We start from the raw sequence: 20,486 nt of genomic DNA, 5'->3' as shown, positions 1-20,486 counted from the left end.
CTTTTGGAGTAGGGAGAAGAAGACGAGAGTCTTCCATCCTACTAACCTATTTATGTGGCTAACTTATGTGTTGTGCTAAATGTTTTTGTTTGTTTGCATTTGAATTTCAAGGCTAGTGATACTAATTGGTGCTGAGTCAGTTTACCAGCCTGCACACTCAGGATGCACACAAATACAGAATTAAAAGAACACTGACAAACAATTATATCTCATTAAAACCTTAGAGCACACTATAAACCAGTTATTATAGGCAGCACAGTGGCTCAGTGGTTAACACCATCACATCAAGAAGGGCCCCCATTTGAACCAAGAAACCAAGTTAGGAGTTTTCTGTGTGGAGTTTGCAAGTTCTCTGGTTTCTCCTACCCTTGAAAACCACACTGTGTTAACCCTACCTATGTGCAGCCTACCCTACTGTATATGTATTTATACCTTCAACCTCCTCGCTGTTCTAAATATTGAAAAGCTATAAATTGAAGTACAGCTTCACTTATAAATACACGATGTGGTTGGAGCTTCTTCCTCTCTCGTCCTCTCAGTGTCTCATTGCTTTGTCTGTTCCTGTATCTCTGACAGCCTGCGTGCACATGAATGCATGCTCTCACACACGCACACACTGAAACAGATGTCGGCTCTTCCTCCTCTTGTGTGATGTGGAAAGCAGTTGCTGCTGCCCACCCAGGCGTATCCATGGCAACTGGACTGTGGTTGGCTGACAAGGCGGGGACAGTGACATCACTGGTCTCATTCAAGGAGTGCCACAGAGATAATAATGCTGCTGACTTCTTTTGTAGAAGAAGTGTAGCAGGAGAGTTAAAGTCATGAGCCTGGTTCTCTGTCGTTTCCATCCTAAAACAACTAGCTTTCCAGCTATAAGCACTTCATTTTACTTTTTTTATTTTGTTTTTCTGATTTTCACAAGTCTAAATTTATTTGATGGATATTCTTAATACTAATATGTTAAATATTATGGTGTTTTACTAATAATTAACAAGTAACGGACTTCATATAGAGTCTGGGATTAGGTACAACAGCTGCAGTTTTTCCTCACTGAAAAACTACCAACCAGTGTAACAACCCTCTCACCCAAAACTAAAGTTTACGGAGTTTTATTGTTGGCATGTTAAAAGTTTCCCCACTAGAGGGTGCCAGACACCCACATCACTAATGCCAGTGTCACTCTGTCTTTACTTTTTTGCCCGCATTGCTAGAGATCATGCATTTGCAAAGAATAGACTAGTTGTGTGAAGGGTGTTTACACAAATGTCCCGACATTGGTTTGAACCAAAGATTTCACATTTGGTGTCACCTCTTCATAAGATTTGTTGCCACTGACATTCAGTCCAGTCCTTGTGTAATTTGGCAAACTTCATCCTCCCTTGCTTTCTTGCCTTAAAAATGGCGACTTGACAGCCACCCTTCCATTGAGACCATTTCTAATGAGGCATCAGTGAACAGTAGATGATTTAGCTGAAGGTCTGGATGCATCTTTTGGGTCCTGTATCAAGATATTGATATATTTCTTTCCTATTTCTTAAGGAAATTACTTTCAGATGCAACTCATCTAATGTAGATTTTTAGCCCTGTCATTTCTTCATCTGTCCTCCTCTTTTCCAGTTTCCTCAGATTTTTTTAAGCACACATTGCACATCATCCTAAATAATGTGTGTATATATATATATATATATATATATATATATATATATATATATATAGATGCTTTCTGCTAATGGCTCTTTTGGGAATCACATTGTTAATACAAAAAAGACTATTTTCTATCTGTCGAACTGTTATCTTTGCTATTTCCCATAGATTCAACAGAAAAAAATGAATAAATTATGGTTGTTTTTTTGTTTTGTTTTTTGTTTGTTTGTCTTTTACAAACAAAGTGCCTAAGGATATAATTTAAAAGTGAATAAAGCAAGAACTTTGAAAGACCTTTAGAAAGCCTGAAGAACTATTGCTCAAGACTAGTTTAAAGATTTTTAAGAAAGCCTGATTTCTTGGAAATAAAATATAAAGAAATTAGACTTTTGCACTATACCGTACACTACCTGACATTGTTAAAATGTAGCAGGATGAGAAAACTGTGTCCAATGTCCTGGCAAAAATCTTGCTTCTCTTCCATTTTGACAAGACCTCTTGCAGCTCAGAGGAAGCTGAAGTAAAATCCTTTTCCCACTAGAAAGGAAATGAGCTCTGGGGGAGCTGGAAAGAGCAGTCACATGAGTGGCAATAGCTTGTAGAGACATCTACTGTGGTTAGATAATACCTACTGTAGGTAAAAGCAAAAAATTTGGGAATCTTTAATTTCCTGTGTACTAGGGATGCACCGATACCACTTTTTTGGAAACGAGTACGAGTACGAGTACTTGCATTTCAGTACTCGCTGATACCGATGCCGAGTACTTAATAAAAACATGATTTAAATTTACAGGTAACAGCTTTAGTCCTATAATTTAACAAAAAAACAACAACAAGGGACTAGTTCGGAATTAAGAACATATATTTAAAATGAAAAGCATGTTGTATGCAACATATTACAGAATAAATAATTATAAAAAACAAAATTTAATTTTAAATTTGTTTCTGTTTCTCTGTTTAGAAGTCTCACTAGCACAGTCACAGCTGGGATGACATCAGAGGCTAGTGCGTCGTAGCTGCTCACTTTTTTAGTTAGTTCCTCAAAGGGGGCGAGGATGGCAACAGTCGTCTCCATAAGAGCCCATTGGTGAGCGGTGAGATAGTCAGGGAGTTCATGCTCGGACACGCCCAGCACTCGCTTTTGCTCAATGAGGGACTGAAGCACGTAATACGTGCTGTTCCAACGCGTCTGTACGTCCTGCTGCAGTCTTTTCATTGGCTGGTTGAGCTGTCCCTGAACGTCCTCGAGGCGGGAGTAGGCTAAGGCGGAATGTTTAAAATGCCCAACTATTTTCCGTGCCACTGCTATAGCATCAGCTATGCTCCTCTGTGCTAATAAGCATGGGTAAATAAGCGTGGGTAAACTCCTTGCACTCGTTGTCATGTTGCGATTTTGGTGCTTGATTAAATTACTTGTGTTAAATGCGCTACCTTTAGAGCCTCCTCTGGACAATTTCGCTGAGCACAATTTGCAGTCCGCCTTTGTTTTCGTGTCTTCGTTCACTTTGAAATAGTTCCACACGGCTGACTTGTCTCGCCTGCCCTTCTCTCAGCTCTGAGCTGCAGCCGGGGCCTGGGGGCGGGCACTTGGCACGGGCACTCTGGCGCCTGTGATTAACCCCTTACATGCTGCTCAAACATAGACAGGTCTCAGACCGTGGTATGGGTCCCCGGTATCGGGGGACTTTTAACGAGTACGAGTACTTCAGAAAATGTGGTATCGAGGCCGATACCCGATACCAGTATCAGTATCGGTGCATCCCTACTGTGTACCACTGTACAGTTTATGTGTGAGTGATCTAAACGCCACAGTACTCCGTATGTTTAGGAATTGCACTGAAGACTTTTAGTACTAACAGAAAGGAAAAGTGGGAAGGCAAATGCTAAAAGTAAAGATGGCTGTTCGATGCATCTTTTAACCTCTTAAGCCCCAAGCCTAACTGATCTCCTGCCTTTTGCCCCCGTATCAGGGGGCGTTGGGGCTTAAGAGGTTAAACCAATATTTTATCTTCAATTTGCAGCAGTGTTTTTTCTTGGGTGTTTTGACTTCCAGATGCCAGTTTAGTTGTGACGTTTGACAGGATAACATCTGGAAGTTTGATACTCTGACACCTATGTGGGAGTGCATGGTAGAGTCACAATTATTCAGTGTATCCGAGCAAAGAATGAACAGTGTGACTTCATCACAAATCAAAGGAAGTTCAGTTTATTCAGTAGCCATATTTATACAATCAGCTCTGGCCTCTTGACTGCTAATTAGATGTGCCACTAATTACATTTCTCCAGCTTGTACATTTTTCAGTTCCATCAGGCGTCAGCAATATAAAAGCAGTTTGACAGATGTTAAAGTAAATTGCTTTACTTCAATTTAGTCATTCTGAAAAATATAAAAGTTTAATTAAAAATGTTTTAGTAGGTTAGAATTGCAGAAAAAATTGTGTGAATATAATCAGGGACACTGTAACAGTTTACATTAAGGTAGTTAGCTTTGCATTCATATAAGTAATATATTAGCTCCTTATTAAGCAAGTATTTATGCCTTATTCTGCACCATGACTTATACCTCTAGTCGTGAGAAAGATCTTACTATGAATGGGGAACAGATTCTGAATTCGAAAGACCTCAACTGTAAAGTTGGTACCTCTTTATAAAGCCATTTTCTGTTTGGAAATAGGAGTCATTCAGAAAAATATTGGTGTAAAGAAGTGGCTTACAGTGACTTTTACGGAAACATAATCCCACATACCAGATTTTAAAAATCCCAGCTAATTGCTTTAAAGGGATGGTGGCCCTGTTGCACCAAAGCCCAGTGTAAGAAAAAAATAGATTATTTTGAACTGTGAGTCGTGCTAATCGACTCAAATGGACGCTAAGAATAAAAATATGGAGTCAGAAAAAGATCAAAGGTCACTTATAGTAATTAACTTTTGTACCTTAAAATAACGTGTGGCCTTTTTCTATTTTTTCCACGTTGTGACCTTGTAATATCGCACATTGTTTTTTCATAAACAGATAAAACTGATTGTATGACATATTCCTATGATAATTTTTAGACATTCATGCTAAGATTAAAAAAATAATAATTACACATTGTGGTGCAGTCCTTGCCTCTAAGTTCAGTGTTGAGTAATTGTTTCTCCTACCATCAAGGCTAGAGTTAAAGATAGAGGATCGCTGTATTTATAAATAACTGACTGCAGTCATTTCTTCCAAATATGAAGATGGGAGAAAATGCTCACAAGTTACTTAAAATTTAATAAGCTAAATAAATTTTAAAAAAGCCCCAAATGTTCCACTTCATCATGAGTCAGATATGCTGTATTATGATCATCGGTACACACTGATAAGATGCTGGGGCTTTACAGAAGTGGAGTGGTTTTACAACAGCTGCCTTGTATTTTGCAATATTTGTTACATGTTTTCTGTAGCAAAGGCAGACCTGTTATTTTGGAGTACCCAGACCCCTGAACTGTATTATTTCAAGCAACACTGACTCACCGGCACAGTTAATTAACAGCACAGTTACATAAGCTAATTATTTTGCTAAGAAACTAGTTTTCACAGGAAAGCAACATTTCACATAGAAGTACTAAAAAAACAGATTTTTGCAATCTGCATATTTACCACATCAATAAAAAAGGTTTATGAGCTCATATGAATGAAGTGTCCTTGAGCCTCACAGTAAGTCTTTGTACTGCTGCAGTGCTCTTCAGTTAGCTGAAGGTGAACCTGGGTAGCAACGCTGACAGACGGTGATGTATAGACTGTGTTTTTCCTTTTTTTTAAAAAAAAAATTTCAGGTTTTCAAGTGAATATTGACAATACAGTGAAAGATTTTCAAAGCAAATCCTCCAAAATATCTAATCAGATATATGTGGTCTACTCATTCTAACAATCAGTGCACTTGTTTCTGTAAACTCCTTCAGATAAGATAAAGTGTTCATGGTCGAAGGTGCAAACGGGACGACTGACCTCTACTAATTCTTAACTACTCCGGGAGAATTGTTGCTAGCATTGTTGTGAGCCATAATGTGTCTTTTACATGATGTCACACACATTGACTCACAAATTCCTGATGTCCCAGAGGATTGTATCCTGAAGTAAGGAAGCTTGGTCCTCCTCCCTTACTGCTTCCTAGTATTGTTGTTGCATCCATCTCTTAAATGTCCACGTGAGCATTATGTGTGTACTTCCATGTGAACATTTTAGGTGCAATTTAAAGGATGGCAGTAATGATTTAACAGTCCTTAACAGCCATTTGTTTAAAAGAAGTCATAATTAACTGAATGCATTTGCATTGCATTAAGCCCTCTGAATAGCAAAAGCAGAAACATGTTGTTATCATAGCAACAGAGAGAAATGGTTCATAAACTTGCTGAAGGAGGATGTGGAGTTTTTCCTGTTGTACAAAGCTTTTAACCAGATGATGGCATGTTTTTTTTTGCAAGTTCTTTAAAACCTACCATATCTACCTGGTCGTTTCTCATGTTAAGCATCTGGATGATATGCTGATGAAAATTGTGAACCTGACAATGAGCCACAGTTAACTTTGGATTTGTCTCTTGTGTTTTTGTGTATTTATAGGCTCGAGTCTGAAATCGGTGCACTCGAAAGTGAAGAGTCTCAGATTTCAGCCAAGGAGCAAGTTCTTCGAGAACGCCTGAAGGAGACAGAGCGCTCGATAGAAGACCTGCAGAAGGTATAAAAACATGAAGTGATTCAGGCATTGTTGAATCAATACAGACTTACTATAACCCAGCCCTGCTCAGGATGTGCAAGTCTTCTTTAGGTAGTTCAACAGCTCATTTTAATTTACCAGCTGTGCTTTAGGTCATGGTAAATAGTATTCCGAATAAACTAACAAGTAAACAAACTGCATTAAAAGTGCTCAAAAAAGATGGTCGTGCAATGTGTGATCAAAACGTTTTTTGACTCCGATGATACAAGAAATGTGAATAATCCCTTTTGCACTTCTGCTTCACTACTGCTATTTGACCACTGGAACATGCCCATCTTCAGTTTCATATTGATTCTCAAAAATGCACTGTAATCAAACATTAGCTTTTGTTTTTGTTTCATGTTGACAATAGTCAATTATAATTAGAGCTGCAGCTATGACCCAAGCACCTAACACCAGTCTTCAGTGGAGGAGTGCATAGTTTCTGAGACTGAAAGTGGCACACTGGGTTATTGAGTCCCTTTTTTTCCCACACTCATAAGGTTATGCACTGTAGATTTATCCCCCAGGGTCAGTTTCTCAGTGGAAACTTCTATTTCCTGCACATTTTCAGGCCACATCAATGCAATCCTTGCTCAGTAGCCATTCTATTTACCACATTTAGCTCCTTAGAGTTTGTTCTCATCCCCAAACTTGTTGGACTCAAGTAGCACCGAAAGTTGTAAACACAAAAATACAGAATTGACTGCTGGTGCACACTTTCCCCCAAAGAACGAAGTTCAAACTTCTTTTTTTGTCTTTTCTCTCTTTCAGAGTCTGATGTCGCAGGATGAAGGTATGGGCAATGACACCCGTGCGAGCCTACAAACATAGACATGTTAACTGAAACTGCACAGAGTGAGGTGTGTGTGTGTGATGTGTGCATTTGTGTGTGTGGATAATAGTCTCGCTGAGGCAAGAGAGATGCAAGCCAGAGCTCACTCCTGAACCCCCAAACACACACTAGCAGAAACTACATAGACACCGGCATGAAAAAGCACTCAAAGAGCACGTGGCTCAGCGAGACTATTGAAGCTCACACACACACACACACACACACACACACGCACAAGGCCATGACTCTGCAGCCTGCAGTCACTGGCTTTATCCTCATCCCATTCACCAGCAAGCCCTGTAAGCCCCAACAGCTTTGTTCCTGCTGTCACACACACACATAGACACACAAGAACACACACAAAGCAGTAACATATACACAAATACGGACACACACACACACTTCTGCTGCATAAGCAACGAACCTCAGGGGTACTAGAGTTGCTGCGGACAGAGAAACAGAGCTGAGGAGAGTTAGATGGTGTGTGTATGGGTGGGTGGATGTGTTGAATAGAGGCGGGCAGGGTCACACGTGGGTGTGGTTAGTTACCCTGTTGTGAGGCCGGACTGTTTGTGTGTTTTTGTATCAGGGTGGACTCCACATCATTGAGGTGTGTGTATGCGTGAATACCCGGTGTGTGTTTGTGTGTATTGGCATGTAGCTAATGTAAGTGTGTGTGTGTGTGTGTGTGTGTGACTCACAGCCTCACAGCTTCATCTCATTGTCATTTCCCCTCCTGTGCTCCTGCTCACTAGATGCCACTGGCTGCATGTCTGCTCCTCTCTCGGACCGCATGGACCCCGATCCCAACCACCTCGCCCTGGCCACGCAGCACCAGACTGGCCCACCTGCCCTGGGCGACAACGCCAGACCAAGACCTGGTAAGACTAAGGGAGGAGAGGAGGGTAAGGGAGGGGGGGGGGGGGGTGGAGAAGAGAAGAGAGACTGAGGGAGGGAGGAAGGGAGGACAGGACAGGACAGTTCTGGGCCTCAGCCAAGTTGGATTATAACCTGCATAAACTCACACGGAGTCTGAAGCGGCACCGATACGTTTTCTCTAAACTAATCAAATCTCATAAACTTTTTTAAGTTAACTTAATACATGTATGGAAGCACATGGGCTTTGGTGCTTTTCATGATTGTCTGTATTAGAAAACGTGGAAATTTAATTATAATAATGTAATGGATTATGTATTATGTATGTAGGTGCTAACACAAGGTCAGCTTTGTATCGGTTGCGGAAGCCACATTATTCTTTACACAGGGAAGATACTGAGAGCATGGGGAAACTATTAACATAGCTTTTTACTTATCACCTTTAAAAAAAAGTAGGGGGAAACATATAAGTTTCACTACTATGCTTTACAATGCTGCAGATTTTGAGGTAAGGAAAGATCCACAAAATAAAATCTCAGCTTCTAGGGAACTGTGGGAAACGTGTAGTATAAAAAATATTAAGCTTCAATTCATATATTTGTTGAATGCCAAACCATTTGTTCAGGCTTTGATTGAGATATTTTCCTTTTATAGTTTGATTAATTTTTGAGAATAAATTAAAATCCTGGTTATGTGTTTTTTTACTAATTGCACATTAAGCAGTAAACGGAAAACACTATGTCCCTGTCCTCACGCCTCACTTCATCCACTTTTTTCCCTCCCATCATCCCCCCTTCCCTTTCCTCACTCCAATCCCAAACCCCTCCACTGGTCCCCCACCCCTTCACTCTTCCTTCCTTGTTCCCCACTCCCTTTTTGCATCAAATCTTCCCTTCTCCCTTCCCTTCTTAACAGCCATGTTTGCCATGGAGATCAACGTGCAGCACGACCCGCAGACGGGTGAGCAGCGCATCCTCTCGGCCAACCGCGTGAACCCGTTGGATGCAGCTTCACGTGGGGTCAAAGTCTACGACGATGGCAGAAAAGTGGTCTATGAGGTCACTTCCTCTGGGGGCGTGTCCACCACCACCGTAGAGAATGGCTGGAGCTCTGAGCAGGTTGACCAGCTGATCCAGAGAGCTGCCAGACCTGTAGTACGAGGCGGGGACAGCGGGAGGGGTCAGGTGACAGTGACTCCAGCTGCCCCACAGGCGTACGTTTCTCCAGCAGATGTTGATGATCTGTCCCCACCCTCCTGTGCCCCGCCATCCATCCCTTCTAGCCCACCAGCCCAGGTTACACTCCAGAGGGAAACCCGTCTGGGCATGATGCCCCCCTCCTCTGCTGCTGTCACGACCCAACCAACATCCTCAGGCCACCCGGGCACCGAGCTCACTTCCCCGCCCCAGGCCAGCGTGGAGCACCCAGTCACCATGGTGTTCCTCGGCTATCAGGACGTTGAAGACATGAGCGAGAGCAGACAACTGTTGGGATTCGACGGCGCTGTGAAGGCTGAGGTTGTTCTCATCGATGAAGATGATGAGAAATCACTGAGAGAGAAAACAGTCACCGACATCTCCATCATCGACGGCACAGCAGCAGACCTCGTGTCGGGCCGGCCAGTCACATCTGAAGCTGTCAGCACCGAACTGTCTTCTGATGGCCGTGAGCCTGACAGTACCTCCTCGCCCCCTGCAAATCCAGAAGCCAACACGGTCCCCCCACCCGGCCTCACCCCTGCTACAGGTACAGACAAGAGGAAACGCTGCCAGTGCTGCATCCTCATGTGACTGAATCTTCTCCCTTCTTCTACCCTTTTATTATTACCCTCTTCTCCTCTGTCTTTGGATGATTACTAACAGAAGCCCTGCCTTCCTCCTCCTCCACCTCTGGACTCTGATCAGCTGGCACACTCATACACGCATACACGCTCTTGTCTGACTGTTGACTTTTTACTCAGTTGCATTACCACCTCTACATCTCTTCTCTTTCATTATCCTCTCTGTCAACACGGAGGCTCTTTCTTTCCATCTGCCGTCTCCTCAGACAACACAGAATATTTCGGAAATTCATGCAGGAAGCAAGCTGCTGTATTGCTGCTATACTTGTGGTGAAATCAGACAGAGAGATGGACAAAATTGATACTGGTTGACAAACAGCTTAAAGAGGGTCATACAAAGCCAATCTCAGCGGTCAGTAAGACTTTATGGACAATCAACTCACATTGATATGCTCTCTAACCAAACAGTATGTCTGGTTCTAAGGACAATCAAGCTCATCCCATTTATTAAGCCAGTTCTTAAAATATTAAAAAAGACAAACACAGCCTCAGTTATACATATTTTTTACTTCTTTACTCACTCACAACCCTCCTGCTGTTGTTTTAACACATAAGACACATAAACAACCACACAAGCGACATACAAACTCAAACAACCAACTCCTTTCCTTGCGCAGTCTCTCACTCATGAGGAAGGAAAGGTGGGTACTCGTTGCCTTGGTTTCTTTATGTGCCTCTTTCATTCTACCACACTGATAGTCCTAACAGAGATTAGAAGTAATTAGATATTAATTTCTTTTTTTAATTAGCTAGCTAATTTTTTTTTTGTTTTTTGAAACTTAAAGGACTCTGAATTGTTGAGACAAAGTTTTCCTCCAACGGGAAACTGAGTCTTTGATGCTGTAGTTAATTTCTCTCTCTTTCTCTCATCCATCTGTCTCCATCTTCCTCTCTCTCTGTCGCTCGTTCTCTCTGGTGTTTCCTCCATTGACTTCAGCTATTCCACTGCTGAGGTCATTTCCTCTGATTCTGGCACTTCCTAACTCAACAGCCAATGAGAAGCTGTGGAACACCTTTTGGCAGCCATTAGGATCTGCACAGTCAATTTTCCAATGTTTCAAAACACTACAGAGCACAGGAAGCTAAGGGCAGCTTAACAAACACTCTGGCAGTGAGGGAACACACATTTATACCTATAGAAACAACCGCTAACAGCCTGGGCACAAACATGTGAATAATGAATATTAACGAGCACTACCACTACTAAATTACAACTATAATAGCTGTGCTCAAATGAGCTTTTAGACAGTGATCATGTGCAAATTACAATCATCGGTTTTTTGTCCATTAAATTCACTTCATTGTCTCCACCAGAGATCCATTATACTCTTTCAAGTGCAAAGAGACTGAAAACACTGCCAGCTGTTGCTATAGCCGTCGACCAGGCCCTCGTTTACAAGGGTGCTACAAATTATCAAGGCCTGGTTGTCATTATAACATAGTATATGTTACACTGCATTGGCTTGTTTTCAGAAAAATCTCTCAAAAGCAATTGTGCTCATTCAGTTGAATGATAATGGATGCTCTGGAACAACTTTACTTCATTTAAAGTGTCTTTCATGTTGGGTAGAACAGGGAGGATGGTGGTGCTCAATATAGATCTTTTGAAAAGATTTTTGGAGAGTTAATGATTACACTTTGCCATTGTACCCTGCAGAGAGACAAATGAATGAGGTCACTGAAGCTATAGGGACCAGATAAGAAGCACGTGATTGAAGGAAATGACTGCGCCTTTTCGGCCATGTTGGAAGGTTCTTATGACCCAGATAATTAGATTTAGGGGTATTCTGTGGCTCAGGTGTGCCCCTTGATATAGGAACTATAAACATCATGAATATAACTATATCTAAAACACCGAACGGAACCTACACTATTTAACTAAAGAGAATAAATTGGACACAGGATGCTAAACAATCTTTTTTTTTGAGTGCACTATTTTTCTTTCTTTCTTTCTTTCTTTTTTTTTTTGCTTTACTCATCCTGATTCTACCGAAGAACATAGTGTTTTTTTCCACACTGTGTACCAACTCTGATCATCACAAATAAGAAACAAAATAGTATTTAACAAAAACTAGCAGATTTCAATAATTGCTTATTTTCTTATGTGGCTCTGTGCACAGCCATACATCCTTTTAATAAACATGCTTCAGTGTGATTGGCCACTGCTGGTGTCAGTCAGTCCAGCTGGCTGTGTGATTGGCTCGTCTGGTTTCCAGTGTAGATACAGAATGTAAATATGCTCTATATTCTATTTAGTGATGATTTTATTTTCCACATCTATATAGAGATCTAGAGATAATTATAGTTATTATGGTACTAGGCATTGTTAGAATGTCCTGTGATACCATATAATGACTGAATGAGTGCACACACGAGAGCTTTGTATAATTTCATTCTCTCACTTCACTGCTGTGTGTATTATTAACACCACCCATCTTATGACCACCACAAGCTTTTTTTGGCCAAAAATAAAATAGCCAGATGTACTAGACATAATTATTTTATTTATCTGCACAGAACAAGTGTGAAGGCTGGAGACATTTGCCTGTTCAGATTTACTGAAACATGAACAATTACCTATAGCTATTTGTTTTTAAATAGTGAGGACACTATGCAGAGAAGGGTTTTCTGGAAAGTATAATGTTAGTTTCACTAAAGTGTGAAGGTGAATGGAAGTAAAGCAGAGCAAAGAAAAGAAAGAAACACCTATAAATGAAAATACAAATCCCAAAATAGCAAGACGGATCTTGATATCAGAACCTGACTGATCCAGTTTGCTTGTTTGGGAATGTGCCTGTGTTTTTCATGTAATGCAAAGAGGTATACAGTGTATGAACAACAAATTTGTTGAGTTTACCAGCCCCACTGCCACGCCTGCAGTACTCCTCTGACTCTGTAGGGGTCTCTGTTTTCCTGTCTGCCTGCCCTCATGATTGTATGCACTGTTAAAACAGAAAGGAGCCATTTTCTATTGTTCACACTTCTCTCTCTCTCTCTCTCTCTCTCTCTCTCTCTCTCTCCTTTCTCTGGTTATGAATTCACACTGTACTCCAGTCTTCACTCTCACTCTCTCGCTCTGTCTTTTCTGATGTCTGTATCTTCTCTCTATCTTTGGTCAATAAAGCTGAGTTTCTCCAGTTCCCCCCTGCTGTCTCTCGCTTGTTGTTCTTTCCATCTATAACTAACATTCACTTTTTTATTGGCTGCTGACAATGAGAGCACAAGCTGTCCTTACTGCACCCAGCTGTTATAATACCCACTGCCACTAACGAGCACGCACTTTGTATTTTCAATGCTCACCTAAGACACTCTGGACATCTACAAAGACACTTTACAGACCAGTATATATATCTCAGTTGTGATGGGTTTTTAATAGCATCCCTTTAAACTATACTGAATATAAATACATTTAAAATGCAGTCGGTCAGTGTGAAGGAGAGGAAGGTGTATGGTTGTCTACAATTCATACAAACAATTTTAAAAACAGTTTCAATAAGTTAGAAATTAGAGTCACTGTGTAGATGCACATTAGAATAATTGCATAGTATTAGTTACAAATATTCTATACACAACTATTACAAAACACAACAAAATCTTGAAAATATGGATTAACTGAATGCACAAAATGCATCATTTACAGCATTTTTTTTAAATGTGAAATGGTTTTTGTGAATTTGAATTCACAAACATGTGAATTTTGAAGTGGCCTAACTGAGACACTGTAACTGGCCTAACACAGACACTGTAACATGGTGTGAGTCTGTTCCTACAAAAAATATCAGCATATTAATATAAGATGCTGTGCAAGTTTTTTTTATGGATTTCCTTTACAGTATGACTTATCACTGTTTATGAAAATCTGCTCTAGTAGTGCTGTAACAGTCCTACAGGGAGAGATACTGGGAGTATGTGATATCTAATAAAATGATATGATTCAAAAGAAAAGGTTGATAAGACAAGTGTTAAGAAAGCATTCAGATTCCGTGAGTAAAAGTACTAATTTTACACTCTAAAAATACTACATTACAGGTAAAACTATAAATGGGACAGTGTATTTATAGCTACAAGAGAAAGAAAAACACTGGTATATAATTAGCATCTCAGTTCTACAACAGTCGGTGTAGGTTGGAGCTAATTATTAATCATTTCATTTACTAGTGCTCTAAATATGTGCTTGCAAGTCACACTAATCATCTTTTTTTTTTAACTGGAAACAAATAACACTACTGACAAACATCCATCATCAGGCACACTACTTTCTCCAAGCAAAAGTTCAAACCAATAAATTGTAACAAATGAAAATTTCTGTTTCACATGTATACGATTTGGGGTAGTTCAATCTATAACAAAGCATGATATTGTGCAAGCTGAGCACAGCTACATTCCACCATTGGGCACAACCTCAGGAAGGTAAGTATTTGAGAAGGTAGATAAGAAGGAATGTAGGAAGGAGGGCAGAGTGACTGACAAGCGAATTTACTTTTAGGAAAGTAGCGGGCAGTTACAAGGAAGTACAAGTACACTAAACAGTACACTAATAAACAGAATCACTTGTCCACTCATCTGATTTTATTGACAACTCACAACTTCACAACAGTAAAAGAAAAGGGTGAGGCAGAGAAAAAGAACCTGTCACACTATGAATTTTGCACTACAGAAACATGGACAAATAGTGCTCATAAAGCACACTTCTGTAGGACTAACAGTACATTAGCAAACAGTAAACCCCTCAAATTTAGTTATAGAGATTTTACACAGCAGTTGTGCTGTATCGTCTTTCCTAATAGTTTGTGTTTATATTGGTTTGCAAATCTTTTCCATAAGATATAATCCAGGGTGATAAATGATTCTCTTAGGGAAGTCGTGACAACCAGTATCTGGAAATAGCAATCAGGTTGCATACACACTCTCAGTGCACGGGATGGGTGTGTATTGTGTGATAATCAACAGTAATTGACTTATCTTTAGCCAATGACAGCCTAGTGCCTTTAACAGAAACCAGGACTGCTGATAATTATTGCACACACAGGCATACTCACACACGACAGGATAATAATACATGTGCCAAGAGCTACTCCACTATACGAGTATGCATCATTGAGATGAAGGAGATTTGGCCAGCTTCAAGCCCCCTTATATCAACTGAACAGAAGTTCAGTAACGCTAAAGCACAAGAAACAGAGTAATGATGGAAATTAAAAAGGTGGAACTAAGAGTGCACATGGCATAAAATCATTAAAAAAAAACAGCAAAAATGGAAACAAATTCAAACGAGAAATCATACAACAGATGCAACTAATGCACAACGCAGTCATCCTGAGTTTTAACAGAGTGCCAAGTATTATTTCCTTTTATACTACAAGGTTTATTACAGGTCTACCACTACTGGTGCTGATGCTACTAATTCTGCTACTGCTACCACTGCATGCCACCTTTACTAACACCACTTTCATTAATTTCACAGCTGTCCTTCTTATTGTTCTTTTTAGTTTTTCCTTGCCAGAATGTAGTTGTGGGATGTAAAGTGATATCAGATTAATAAGCAAAAGCACTCACTGAAGTGTAAGGTAGTTTCATGGTGTAGCAGAGTTTAGTATTGAATAGTTTCATCTATAATGCTTTAGAAATGACATTATATTTTACAAATATTAACAGTGCAAATATGTGCAAAAGCTAAACCATCTAAAAAGCAGCAATAATAGAATGTTAATCAATCAAACTTGTAATCAAACCTTAAAGAACACTAAATCTTTTATTTTAGAACAACAGTAAAATTGCTGCTGCTAACTGCTAACTACTGTAGCTTCAACAGTGGCAAAATTAGCATAGTTGTGACAGGCATAGTAGTAGCAGGAGTTTAGCCAGTACTATCAATGATTGTCCTGTAGAAGCCCAGTAGAAGTAGTTTCAGAACGAATCTATTTTGACAGATCCATGCTGATATTTTCTACTCCTAAAGCAATGTTGCTTCTTCATTTGCAGTGAGCATGGGTGTAAGATATGAAATCAGATGTAGTCCCAATGAGGAAGAGGGTCAATAAATGAGCAAAGAACCTGATCAAGAGAAACTACAGCCACAGCGTGTGATGAAGCATAAAGATTTACTGTCAGCGTAATGCTAGTGCAGATTAGAGAATTTTTAAAAATTAACAACAGACCACAAAGGCATATGCAGAGGCATATGAATCCGACCCATACATATTCCCAAAGGAATAGGTTAGATGCTTTATCTGATAAACTTTTAGAGTATCAGTATAGATCTGCATGTAGAATATTAGGCTAAAAGAGGGTTATTTATTTACTTCATAAGAAATATAAAGACGGTATTCAGTAAGTGAAACGCTTATAGTTTATACTGACTGATATGTTCTCAAGAAGTCAAACCTGGGATCAATCATTGTCCTGTGTTTTGTGTTTGGAAGTGTCATCAGAGGTTTGGTTTTTAAGCATTTCTAAGTATTGAAGCATGTAATAATTGTGTTAATTTTGATTTGATTATAGATCCACAGTGCAGGTCTTCCAGAGGTGAAAATTAATCTAAAATTTGGTACCAATAACTTCCTGTTTGTTTGTTTTCCAGTCTACAATCAGACATCTGGAGTTACTTTGACAACAGCAAATGGATGCCAATCTCCAACTGCAAACACAAATCTTCACACTGCTATGGTGAGTAAGATGTATACAGAAGTCAAGCAAGTTTAATTTAAAACTTCATATTGCATCTAGAAAAAGGGCAAGTGTTACCTCACAGTATTATTCACATAATGTGTTCAAATGTTAGTCAGAAACCTTGGTTTGATATATAAAGAGGAAAGGACTACCCCAGATAGCTCTCTTAATTTCAGTCAACTCATGGCCTGCAAGGTGCCCTCGTCCTACGGCTGCAAAACAAGCCAAAATCATCACTCATGCACTACCATGTTTGACAGTTGGTCTGAGGTGTTTGGGTTGCACTTGTCATGCAACTGCACCTGTCCCTAACCATCATAACTTTTATTTAGTACAAAAAAGCTAGCATTCATCCTCCAGCTTCACTGTCTTTATATTATACTAACCATAGCTGTGTGGCTAGCTACCAGTGTTGGGAAGGTTACTTTTAAAATGTATTCCACTACAGATTACAGAATACATGCCCCAAAATGTATTTTGTAACGTATTACGTTACTCAATGAGAGTAATGTATTCTGAATACTTTAGATTACTTAATATATTATCAGGAGTTTTACAACTACATGAATGTACTATTGCTGTGTGATTTATTACTATTACTGAAGGATACTCGCCATACCAATACCAACTAGATTTTTAAATCTTAATATAAAATGAGTAACAGTAGGGTGGACATTAGGTAAGGCTGCACTTTTTGCAGCGATCTCGTATAGAAAGCTATTCCGTGCATATATAAAACAGGTCCAAATGGTAGTAAAGGGACCTCTGGCTAATACGTCGGGTTCCGTGTCGGGCTCGTAGCCGAAAACTAGCTTTACATTGTTGTCTTGGTCAACTTTGCTAGCGAGAGACAGAGAGAGGCGTTGAAAGGCTGCTGCAACAGAACTTATTGTTTCGGAGGAAAACATGAACACAGAGTACAGTCGAGTCTTAATAGCTCACTTACAACTGCTACACTGCCCATGAGGCTACATTCTTTAGGGCTATGCCTGTAACACTCTGCTTATTGCCTTCATATTAAATAAGTTTTTGAACAAATTTTTTTTAAAATATTTCGTCACGTCATTATGCGGGCCGCAAGTAGAGGTGACATGGGCTGCGAGATTGAGACACAGGCATTAGAGCCTCTTAATGCGTGATTTGTTTGGGTTTCCACCGGCGTGGATTTACCAAAAATAGAGAGGGTATAGCCTAACATATGAAACAGGAAAAGACCGCCGTGTAATCCATTTATTTCAACAAAGTAACTGTATTCTGAATACCACCTTTTTAAACTGTAACTGTAACGGAATACAGTTACTCATATTTTGTATTTTAAATACGTAACACCGGTACATGTATTCTGTTACTCCCCAACACTGCTAGCCACCATGTAGCACATCATTATACCAGCTTGCCCCTTCAAACATCAGTGCTATTTAGTTTTCTGTCTTCATTTGGAAGTGATAGCAGAGCTGTATGTTTCAATTCTTCTGAAATCCCTCAGTCAGATTGTTACATTGTTACACCTGTGTAAAGCATCCGTACTGATCAGTGTTCATTTGACTTTGGGACCAGAAGCAGAGTTTGGACCTGGAAACGGCTAATGACGTCAGACTTAAAGACGGGATAACCCTCTTAAGTCCTAGCGTTAAGGGTGCACTTACTTTCTCACAGGACTACAATCATTTACATGACTCTGCATTAAATTACACCAATGGTTAAAATGAGTAAAAATGTAAATTAAATGTAAAAAATATGAATAAAATATAACTAAAATTATTAAATAAAAACCAGTAAAAACTTTAGCTCAGTAGATGACATGGCATAAAACTAGACTAGACCATTCACTGGTATAAATATAACTAGACTATTCTAGAATGTAAGTATTTCAGTAAATATTCTAACTTCAGAATCCTTTAGAGTTCTAGAGCAGTGTTTCTCAAACTGTGGTACGTGTACCACTAGTGGTACTTGCGCTCTCTCTGGTGGTACGCAGGAAATTTCCAATTTTTTTAAGATTAAATAATATACCATTGTGGAGGTATGCAAAGACGACATGAGAGTTCCCAAGGCTCTTCTGGGAGCCGGAGTCAACCAGAAAATGTCTCCCTGAGCGTGAGTCCTCTATGAAGAGCATCCTTTGCTTATTGCCAGCAGTTGCAGCCGCTACAGAGCGCTGGCGGGCTCGTTTCCCTGGGCCTTAAAACTGCAAATGCATCATTGAGATGAAGGAGATTTAGCCAGCTTGAAGCTGGCCAAAACTGCTGCCATCCCAGCCACCATCGATGAGTCGGAGGCCCCCAGGAGAATCAGTGGGGGCGGGGGAGATGCCGTCAGTGAATCAGGAGTGAGCGGTAATCCTTCACGGCCAGCAGCGGGGAGTTGGCGAGGCCAGCTCACACCGGCATCTGTCGGAAGAAGACATGAGTGGAGAGGAATCCACTGTCATCCATTCCTAGCAAGGACAGCATGCTCTCCATGACCTCGAGAGTGGTACCATCACACGGCCCAAGAGAGAGAGGAGTTTCTTGACCCGCTCTGCATCTGAGAGGGAGTAGCACTGCAACAGCAGCAGCGCCTTGAGAGTGGTGTATTTCCCTTGGGTGGGGGCATTCCGGAGAAGGGTCATCACACGGCAGGTGGACAGCGGAACCAGCGAAGCCACCACATGATGGTATTTTGTGTTGTCGGCTGAAACGCTTCGAAGAGCAAACTGAGCTTCGACGTGCACGAATCAAGAAGGATGGTCGTGAAGCCGAAAATCCGGCAGCTTAACCACCAAAGCAAAAATGAAAACATACAGCTCTGCTATCACTTCTGACATAAATGAAGACAGAAAACAAAACAGCAGTGGCGTTTGTAGGGTTACTGAAGTTGGGCTAGCTGGTATATAATGATGTGCTGTGTGGTGGCTAGCTACACAGCTATGGTTAGCACATTATAAACACACGTTTTTCACGTCACGCTTTGCGCCACGTTATTGTTTACATGAGATGAATTGCAGAATGGCAGATAGAGACAAAATACTGTTACTGTTAATCTTACTATCTTCAGGTTTTACACGCTTACGTATACACACGCAGTTACTGTCCCTCCATTTACAAAGTCAGAGGCGTCACGGTGTGATTATTTTACGTGTAGTTGTTTTTTTCCTGTGTAATAATATTCAACGTTGCTATCAATACATTTTTCAAAAAAATGCCTTTCTGTGCAAAATGGGTCCAAAGATACCCATTTACCCATCCAAAGATACCCAAAGATACTGTTTGTCCGTAATTTAGACAGGGTGTACAAATCGTGGCAGGATCAGCCTGATATTATTTGTAATCCACTGTAACTTTACTGTATAAAGAGCTAAGATCTCCAAAATGTCAGGAGTAGTTAGTCATTACAACAAGTGTTTGTGAGCTAAAAATCAAGAATGTGGGATACTGTTTGTCCGTGATTTGAAGAGCCCAGTGCGTGCTCCCGCCGCAGGGAAAACCAATTCTGCAGGGGAGACCTACCTCGGCACTTGTGCAGGTGAAGCCAAAGGGAAGATATGCTTCACCATATTTTCTAGTCTTTGGCTTAGAATGAAGTTGGTTTGGAAACATATTCAGCTATGCTTCATCTCCTGTGTGGGAGCCACGTGCTAGCAGTGTCCAAGCGTTTTTCTTTTCCTTTTCATACCCCCCCCGCAATGGCTCTGCGCCCCCCCACCCCCAGGGGGCGGGCCCCACACTTTGCGAAGCTCTGACTTAAAGATTGGATATCCCACCTGCTGTAAATATTTTAATGCAGTACAGGATGTGACATATCATGTCACATCCTGTTTATGACAGTTAAAATAAATAACATTCGCATAAGAAATAAAATTATCTCTGTAAACTGTATGTGGTTTTAAATAGGCCTATACTACTGTACTTTAATGTTGGTCATAA

General features: G+C 40.4%; 1 protein-coding gene across 6 annotated transcripts in view; it reads left to right on the top strand.

The window, feature by feature from the left end:
- Positions 1-20,486, top strand: part of palm2akap2 (PALM2 and AKAP2 fusion) — a 98,152-nt gene that overhangs the window by 43,701 nt on the left and 33,965 nt on the right. For 5 of the 6 annotated variants that reach the window (XM_085168660.1, XM_085168659.1, XM_085168662.1 and 2 more), the window contains exons 5-9: positions 6,229-6,343; positions 7,136-7,157; positions 7,952-8,077; positions 8,988-9,818; positions 16,493-16,578. In XM_085168660.1, the coding sequence (XP_085024786.1) occupies positions 6,229-6,343; positions 7,136-7,157; positions 7,952-8,077; positions 8,988-9,818; positions 16,493-16,578 (1,180 nt within the window). The other variant, XM_085168664.1, reaches the window with a different exon arrangement.

This window comes from Neolamprologus multifasciatus, chromosome 7 (genome assembly GCF_963576455.1).
Source record: "Neolamprologus multifasciatus chromosome 7, fNeoMul1.2, whole genome shotgun sequence".
Taxonomy (NCBI): domain Eukaryota; kingdom Metazoa; phylum Chordata; class Actinopteri; order Cichliformes; family Cichlidae; genus Neolamprologus; species Neolamprologus multifasciatus.
This window is presented reverse-complemented; position numbering and strand designations above follow the sequence as displayed.